The 10,000-nt window shown below is 33.5% G+C and overlaps 2 protein-coding genes across 2 annotated transcripts in view; both read right to left on the reverse strand.

The window, feature by feature from the left end:
- The window catches only part of myo9ab (myosin IXAb), a 709,890-nt gene that overhangs the window by 425,812 nt on the left and 274,078 nt on the right, over positions 1-10,000 (reverse strand).
- Positions 1-10,000, reverse strand: part of nell2a (neural EGFL like 2a) — a 101,308-nt gene that overhangs the window by 5,395 nt on the left and 85,913 nt on the right. The window contains 2 exon segments of the mRNA XM_042753070.1: positions 2,051-2,244; positions 2,911-3,051. Of these exon segments, the coding sequence (XP_042609004.1) occupies positions 2,051-2,244; positions 2,911-3,051 (335 nt within the window).

Here is a 10,000-nt window from a genome sequence, read left to right on the forward strand (position 1 = left end):
TATTTCTATGTGATTTGTTTTTATACTGTTATTATAATAAATAATATTATAAAATATATTAACATTTTTCATATGATTTTTACAAATATTTTTATGATTTGTAAAACCATTATTACATAATGTTTCATATAATACAATATTATTATAAAATATATATTTAAAAGTTTATATATTTTTATGTTTTTTAATGCATGTATTTAATTTAAAGTTTGTTTTAAACTCATCATTTTAATATTTGTTGTACTGCCTGCAATCTTCCTGTAACTGCACTTTTTCCTTTAGTTTTTTTACTAAACTGACAGTCACTCTTTTGTGTTTTTTAATTGATATTATGCCACAAATGCTGTTGATAAGCCTCTCGTGATCTTCTGCATCTATTCTTCAAATCCGATCTGAGATTCATCGTTTAAACGTTCATATCAAGAAAACTAGTGTTTCTTGCTAAAAGAGATTGTTATTGAAAGATTTTCAGCTTAAATGTCAGCCTGTTCTTGAGCATCGCATGACTTCAGAAGTTGTTTTTGTCCTTTATTTCCAGCAGCCGAAGCGAGCGGTGAAACTCGTGACGCGTGTCTAATTTTGATTGACAGCTCTCCCTCTTCCACATCAATTAGGCACTATCGGCTGATTAGGTCTGATTCGCTCGCTCTGTCCTTCACCGAGAGCGCCTTAATTGGTAGATTGATTATTAAATATCTGAAAAGCCATCGTGCTCGTGGCCTCCTCCAGATGCAAGAAAACATTTCAATTAAAGACTTAATTAGCAAGCGTGACCAGCCAAATTGATGGAGGTCAATGGCTTTAATTGGAAATGCGGCTCCTTCCTTCAGCTGCGGAGACTCAGAGCAAACTCAACTAATCATTCATTACACACTAAAACAATCACTTTCACTTCATATCTTCACATATATACAAGTTTTAGTGCGATACGGCTGATTGGAAATACTTTTCTAGCACATGACCTTCTTATTTGTCACCGATCTTAGATTTTATTCTTACTCGTGTCATGTGAAAAGCACCAGGTAATTTCATTTAATACTAATAAAATATAATATTAAATACAGTATTATTGTTTTATGTTATCAAATATTTTGTTTACTTGAACAGTATTTTTAAAGTATAATAACATTATATATATATATATATATTTAATATATTTAAAATATTTTATTAACAGTAAATTTAAATTCTTTATATTGTAATAGATGTATATTCCTTATATTAATTATAATATAAAGAATTTAAATTTACTGTTAATAAAATATTTTAAATATATTCCCAAACACAATATTACTGCATTTTTATAATATTATATTTTTTGCTAAAATGTTATATTGTTTAGAATGTTATTTTTAAAAAAAAAATTTATTAAGAATTTAAATTTAAATTAAAAATTTTGAATTGTAATATTAAATACAATATTGTATTTTTGTTATTTTTGTTATATTTGTATTTTTACAATAAAATTTTATAGTTTTATTGTAGTTAACAAAGTAAAACTACAACCATATAAGACTTTAGTACTTGGAATAAAATAATAAAATAAAATATAAAAGAAAGAAAAAACATACTTGATTTCATTTAGTGTGTACTAAAAAAATTGAATAAAAACTAACAAGTCTGTACAGACAGATTAAAAATACTTAAATAATAAAAACAAAATTAAACTTTAAATTAAAATGAAAATGGAAAATATAAAACAAAAAACTAGTCAAAATTTTTATTAATATGATTATTTATTAGTCTCACTGTAACTACACTTTTTCTTTTTTTAATGAAATATGTATGTGTGTGTGTGTGTGTGTGTGTGTGTGTGTGTGTGTGTGTGTGTGTGTGTGTGTGTGTGTGTGTGTCCTACTGTTCCCTACTGTTTTTTGTGTGGCCTGTTTTTGTGTTCTATTGGAGATTGTCACAAATGCTGTTGACGCCCATCTTTAAAGCCTGTTGTTTTTGATCATGTGACCTCCTCGACCTGTCCTTCAGATCTCAGGAAGAGAGGCTGGTGATTTATGGTCCGAGCGGATTCCCATGATGCATCACTCTCACTGACCTGACAGGAGCAGACAGAGCATCTGTCACTGTCCAGCACCCAGATCTGTCCGCTGTGCTTGACCTTGGCCTGGTGGACGCAGTCTCCGGTGCAGTTGTGTCCGTGAGGGCAGCGGCAGTCGTAGCCTCCGTCCAGATTGAAGCAGACCGTGTCGTTAGCGCAGGTGCTGCGGCCCGTCCTGCACTCGTCGATGTCTGCAGGAGCACACAAACCCATGCTATCATATATTATCAGAGTTCGTGTTCATATTTTGAATTTTATATTTTCTGCTTTAATTTTGGTTTTGGTTTTAGTTTTAGTCAGTTTGTTTTCTTTCTTTCTTTCTTTCTTTCTTTCTTTCTTTCTTTCTTTCTTTTTTTATTTTTTTTTATATTTCTATATAGTTTTATTATTCTTTTTTTTAATTTCAGTTTTAGTTTATTTTAGCACTTGGCCGTAAAGTAATCAAAAATGAGAAATGTTGCCTTGGAAGCTAGCTGAAATAAAATAAGTGTGTGTGTGTGTGAGTGCATGAATGTGTGTGCGCACGTGTGTGCGTGCGTTGAGTGTGTGCAGTGAGTGTGTGCGAGTGAGTGTGTGTGTGTGAGTGCATGAATGTGTGTGTGTGTGTGTGTGTGCGTGCGTGTGTGCGAGTGAGTGTGTGTGTGTGTGTGTGTGAGTGAGTGTGTGTGTGTGAGTGCATGAATGTGTGTGCGCGCGTGTGTGAGTGTGTGTGAGTGCATGAATGTGTGTGCGCGTGCGTGTGTGTGTTTGTGTGTGTGTGAGTGAGTATGTGTGTGTGCGTGAGTGTGTTTGTGCATGCGTGTGTGCGTGCGTGCGTGTGTGTGTGAGTGAGTGTGTGTGTGTTCGGACAGCTGTACCTTTACAGGACTCTCCGTTGGTGGTGAACACCTCGTTGTCATGGTAACCGTCACGACACTCACAGTGATACCAGCCAGGTAAGTTCACACAGGTGGCATGTGTGTCACACTGAACCAAACCCTCCGAGCACTCGTCGATGTCTGAAAACACACACACACACACAGAGTTCATTATCTCTGCTCCCAAACCTCAGCTGACTTCATGAACAGCATTTTAAGGCATCGTAAGGCAACCTGTAAGGCAGCAGCAGCATTGCACTGAGATTCAGACCAAGTGCTGATAAAAACATCACAATAATCCACATCACTCCAGTCCATCAACTAACACGTTCTTTCAAAGATGTTTTTAACTAAAATACTAGTTCATAATGGACTCTTATTCTGACGGCACCCATTCACTTGAATTAAGTCCAAATCTGATCTCAAACATTTCTCAGTAAGTCTTGCAGCTTGATACCCTTTTTGGATGAGAACCAGTGACTTATTTGGGTCTGTTTGTGTTTCTCAGGAATCTTCTCCGTCAGTAACAGCAGTGAATTCAGGTTGTATATCTCAGTTTGTATCTGGATGTTTAGTTTGCATCACAAACGCTTCATATTTCATGTTCATTCCCTGTGATCTCAATATCTCAGATTATGTTGTTGTTTCTGGGTGTTATGATGACAGAAGAGCTCGTCATGATGGGATATGATTGATGGTCAACGATCAACACACATCAAAAAATCTTTGTGTCTCTCACAAAACAGAGTTTGTTCAACTAACAGACCCCATCAGAGAAAGATGAAATATCTGGGTCATATTTCACCCCAAAAATTGATTTTTTTAAAATAATGTAATGCTATATGAATAATATTTTACTAAACAATTTATAATAATATTATTTATTTTGTATTATATATTTAATATTATATATTGATATGCATTTACATTTACATATATCAAGTGAAAAGTTCAAGGTAAGGGAAATTTTATTTTATTTTATTTTAATTTAATTAAAAAATGTTTTTGCTTTGTTTTCTATTTTCAATCATTTTAAAACAAGTATGTGATTCATGATAATAATATAAATGTATTATAATTCGATAAATTATTTATATTTTATATGTATATTTTTAAAACTAAAGAATTCATGCATTATGGTAGCATTTGTTGTATTGCTTTCATGCTCATTTTAATTTAAAAAATTACAGTAATTTTAACTGTAATATATTTAAGACATCATTGTATTACAGTAATGCGAATCTTAATGAGAATTATCAGTGAGAATAATGAAAATTACAGAACAATTCAGAAGCAAAACATCCTCCCAGACACAGTAATGAGAGATTTGGTGGAGAATGCAGGCAAAACAATAATGCTCCTAAAAATAGACTTTTCATTTCTTTTATGCAGAATCATTCTTCTTTTGTTTCTTATGATTGTGGGGTGAAATATGATCTGGACGTGTTTTCATTCACACACAGACTGTGTTTGGTCCAAACAGCAATCCCGTCTTCAGACAAATGGCTTTTGCAATTCAGACATAATGAGTGGAATGATATTAAATTAGACGGCGAGCGACATTAAAGCCATTATTACTCAGACGCTGGTGGAGAGAGATTTTCTCAATCATTAAACACTCACAGGAGAGACGAGCCTCTGCTCTGATTAAAGCTGATCTCAGATAGTTATGAAAACCACTCTTCATCGGCGGCCAATCACAGCGTGACCTCGCCGGGTCAGGTGACCGCCAGGAGCTTAAGTGGGTTTTCTGGCAGTTTTCAGAGAGCAGACCGAAGGATGATTAGATGAAACTGATATTGCTTAAAGGTGACCCACATCTTCTGACCTTTTCTTGTGTTTGGTGACGTTGATTAATATCAGAGATGGAAACAGAAATCTTGTTAAATAATGAATGAGAGAAATTCTGGTTGGGAAGCTAGTCTTGTAGAATAGTTTAAAGTCATTATCAATTTGTGCATCTAATATAGTCAAATCAATGACACTCATGGACTAATGACAGATGTTGGTGATAATAGCTTCTTAAATGCATGCATATATAATTTTATTATATGCAATATAAATATATGCATTATGCCATAGAAATGACATTATAATAAAAATTTTTTTTAAATACAATATTATTTATTTAACATTATTTGTCATATTTTTATATATTTTTATTATATTTTTATACATTTGCACATATCAAGTGAACACACACACACACACACACATATATAATTTAAAAAATATATATATATTAAGAAAAAATAAATACTTAATATATGAAATACTTTAACAAATGTTTTAACAAAGAATATCTATATTAAAAGTATTTTAAACTATTTTATAATGTAATACTATTATCAATATTATATTATATATAATGTTATGATTTTAATATATATATTATGTGAGGTATATTTTTTATTTTGTTATGATTTAATTTATGTTTTGTTTTAGTATAGTTTTGTTGTTTATATAATTATAATATAATACTATTTATTATTAATATTATATTACGTAGAATGATGTTATATATTAAAATGTTATTTAAATGTAAATATATTTGCACGTATCAAGCAAAAAATTATGAGGTAATGAAAACAAAAATATATTGATATAGTAATCACTTGATTCATTTATTATTAACATTATTAATACAATATTTATAATATAAATGTACTGTAATTAGAAATGTGCACATGAGGTAATGATTTTTTTTCTCTCTTTTTTTCTTAGATTTTCGTTTGAAGGTATTCAGATCACAAGTATATAGTGAAGAATATCAATTTCTCCCTGTATTTATTAATGAAGTCTCATATCTGAGAGCCGCTGCAGACAACAAGCTGAACCTGCTCACATTTATCATCCTAAAGGTTTGATATTTGGTTGTGTGAACTTTCAGGAACATGAATGTGAGTCTGACTGTAACTGGAAAGTTCTGGCCGTCAGCTCAAACTTTGTCCACTGTTTCCTCTCGTTGTAAAGCCACACCACACTCCTCTATTCTGCTGCTCTCACACTGCCGGAGATGAGCAGAAAATAGATGAGCGGGTCTTTTTTTTACAGCCGCGTCTGTTTGCTGCAGAATGCTGAAATCACTCTTGTTCTTTGTGGCAGAAGAGTTTGCAGTTGGCAGAACAGACTGGCTTTGAAACTGAAAGGCGTCTGGCCGCTCGCTGCTGGAGAAAAGAAAAGAAAGATAGAGCTGGAGTTGAAGCACTGAATCAGTGCGGGATGCTTGTGTTTTTTGTGCTATTTATGTCAGAATAGATATCAGGATGCTAAATATACTCTCTAGATAACACGCTGTTAGGATTGATTTCATTTAAAGCATTTACTGTTAACAACCTCATGAAAATTATTACAATTTGTGCTTGTGGAAGCTTGTTTCTGCCACGGGATAAAAAATTAAAAAGTTAGTTGTGACTTTTTATCTCCCAGTTCTGACTTTTTCTCAGAATTGAGAAATATATACTCAGGATTATGAGGAAAAACTCAAAATTGAGTGATAAAAACTATGAATTGTAAAATTAAAAGTCAGAATTGCGAGAAAATAGTATTCCAAAATATAAATTCAGAATTGTAAGATATAAACAGATTTAGGAGAAAGAAGTCAGAAATACGAGATATAAAAATTGTGAGAAAAAGGTCAGAATTGTGAGATTTAAACTCAGAATTGAAAGAAATTTGAATTTAGAAATATAAATTTAGAATTACAAGATATAAAACGAATTGCAAGAAAATATTCAAAAAAGTGAGCTACCCCCCCCCCCCCACTTCCCTCCCTCCCATATTGTTGTTTTTCAGTTATTGGTTTTATTTTTATTTTTTTTCTCATTTATATATATATATATATATAATAATATATAAGCTTATATAGATATATATATATATATATATATTTTTTTTTTTTTTTTTTTTTTTTTCATGCTTTTGAGTATTTGACTAATGCCTGTAATGCTTTCAACTTTGCACTTCATTGTGTACTCGTTTTTATTTTATTTTTATTTATTTTATTTTTTATGTATTGTACATTTTTAAAAAAAAGAGGAAAAAACAGCGAAGTATGGCTTTATTTTTGTGTCATCTCTACCTCATTGTTATGTATTTTTCAATGTTCCATATTTTCAAAAAAAAAAAAAAAAAAAAAAAAAAAAAAAGTGAGCTATAAACTGAGAATTGCAAGGAAATAGTCAGAATTCTGAAATATAAATTCAGAGTTGGAAGTTATAAACAGATTTGCAAGAAAAAAGGCTCAGAATGGCAAGATATAAATTGAGGATTGAGAAAATAGAATTGTGAAATGCATTCTGACATTTATCTGTGAATTGCAAATTCTGAGAATTGCAAAAAAAAAAAATAGAATTGCAATAAATAAACAGAATTGTGAGAATAGTGTCGGAATTACAAGATGTACAAATTTATGAGAAAAAGGTCAGAATTGTGAGATATGAATTGTGACCTTTATCTGTGAACTGAAAATTCTGAGAAATGCGAGAAAGTAGAATTGTGAGATATAAACAGAATTGCAAGATATAAAATCTGTCTTACAGATCGCATGCCTTTAAACTTTCAAACTGCAGGCTTTTGAATCTACTTCACACATTCTGGCTAGGCTTTCTCAAGCCAACATCAAAGTGTGTCGACAAGCTGCACCGTCCAGTTTTTATATATTGATTCAAAAATATCTACAGCATTGTGAACGGTACATCAAGATCCACCATCACGTCCTCCAACATGTTTATACATCTGAGGTATGATCAGATGTGATCGCACAGCACAGCTGAGCAGTTACATAACAGCGGCAGGAGTTTGTAAAATACAAGCAAAAAAGAAAAAAAAAAGAGAAAAAACATTGCAAGATTAAACAACAGCTGCAAACAAAGGCATGCTTCCTCTTCAAACACACAGAGACGCACAAACACGCGACGGCGGCGTCCTCTGAGACGCGCCATTTACATGAGCCACTCGTGAGAAACAAAAGGCCTTAATTAAGCACTACTAATTAACTCTGTGTGTGTGTGCTTGTCTAAATAAGTCATGAAATCCTGGCCGCTGTTGCAGCGTGTGAATATACAGGTGAAAGCAGCCCACGCGCGCCAACTCCAGCAGTGCATTGTGGGTAAACCCTCATGACAGTTTACCATGGCAACTGTAGTTTCCACTAAAATACTACAGTCACTGTTGGTATTAATTATCAGTCATCAAAAAGACTTAACAATTACTATAGTTTAACAGTACTAATTTTCCATTGTAACCATTCATCTGCTCACCAGGGCTGCGCATTTATTTAATCAAAAATACAGTAAAAATTGTGAAATATTATTATAATGAACAATAGCTGTTTTCTCTGCCAATATACTGTAAGTGTGATTTATTTCTGTGATGCACAGCTGTATTTTCAGCATCATTACTCCAGTCTTCAGTGTCACATGATCTTCAGAAATCATTCTAATATGATGATTTGCTGCTCAAGAAACATTTCTGATTATTATCAGTGTTAAAAAACAGTTGTGCTGCACAATATTTCATGTAGAAATTGTGATGCATTTTATTTGTCAGGATTCACAGATGAATAGAAAGTTCAAAAGAACAGCATTTATTTGACATTATAAATGACTTTACTGTCACCTTTGATCAATTTAACGCATCCTTGATTCATAAAATTAATTTCTCATTGTAGATTACTCACAAACTGTAGTCCGTTACTGATTACAGATTGCATAATGAAAATTGTAGTTAGTAATGTTGTAATCCAGATTATATGTAATCAGCTCTGATTACTGTAGCAGTGTACAGTATGTGTGGCATGTGGAAGCTCTGTCTGTGTATGTTTCTGTGTTTTTCTCCAGGGCAATGTCGTTCCAGCGCCGGATCCGCTCGCACAATCACTCCGAACACAATGACTTCATGCAACATTACAATCCAATCTCTGCAAATACGACATCAAAGCGAAAACGTAACAAGATGTGAAATTTAAACTCGCTCGTATTTACCGGCAGACAATGGCTTCATTTCTCGCTCGGGCCGTTAAAAAAAGAAAGACCTCAGTGAACAACGAGCCGAAACAAACAGAGCGCTGCAGCGGGGATGAAATGAGAGTTTCCTCCTTCAGTTTGTGAGCCGTGAGCGACCCTGACCCTTGACCTCTAATGAGCAGCAGACGCAAGAAATCCCACCTTTACAGCTTCATTTCCACTCACACATTCACATCATCTCCATCGTCCAGCATTATTGCTCAGTGAGCTGTTTATATATATATAAAAATACAGTACACTGTCTAAGTGGGGAGTTCTAAATCAGAATAATCTGTAATTGTAACCAGACTTCATGCAGCTAAGACAAAGTTCATCTGTGTTGATTTGCATGTATTTGATGCTCTTTTAATTGCAGATCATTACAGTAGCCTGACAGTAGCAAACTGGAGTCCATTTACCCGTTGATGACTCATGGATGGCCCTGAACTCTGAGAAAGTACATGTATGACTGCAGTGCATGGGCTGTGTTTGTGTAGTGCAGATATGTGTGAATAACGCACATACTGTATGTACACTTATATCTGTGATTGCATTTACATGCAAGTGTGTGATTTGTTTGTGATTGTGTATGTTCTGCATAATGCATGTAGCATGTTTGTGCACATGTACTTGTGATTTGTTTGTCGTTATGTGCATATGCATGGGTTTTGTGTGCATTGTGAAATATGCATATTGCACGTTTTAATAATCTGCACTTGTGATTTGTTTGTGTTTGCATATATGTGCAATTGTGCATTGTGAATAATGCATCTAGCATGTGATTGCATGAGAGCGATTGTTTGAATAATGCATCTTCTGCGACTCCACAGCATCTGTAAGGACTTGATGACATCACTGAAGTGCAGCGACACATACTGTAGCATGCATGCTTATTGCGTGTTCTTTCTTTCCGTGCATCGTTTTGCACATCCTCCTTCAATTCTTTGGGTTTTCTGTAAGTTCTCCCTCGAATCATCATCCGTATCCTGACTGTGTCGGTCTCTGCTCTTCTAGTTTGTCAGATGGTCTTGAGAGAATTCGTAAAAAAGCCAGAGAAGAGGACAAGAGAGCAGTCGAGTGAAAGC

This window comes from Cyprinus carpio, chromosome B25, assembly GCF_018340385.1.
Source record: "Cyprinus carpio isolate SPL01 chromosome B25, ASM1834038v1, whole genome shotgun sequence".
Classification (NCBI taxonomy): domain Eukaryota; kingdom Metazoa; phylum Chordata; class Actinopteri; order Cypriniformes; family Cyprinidae; genus Cyprinus; species Cyprinus carpio.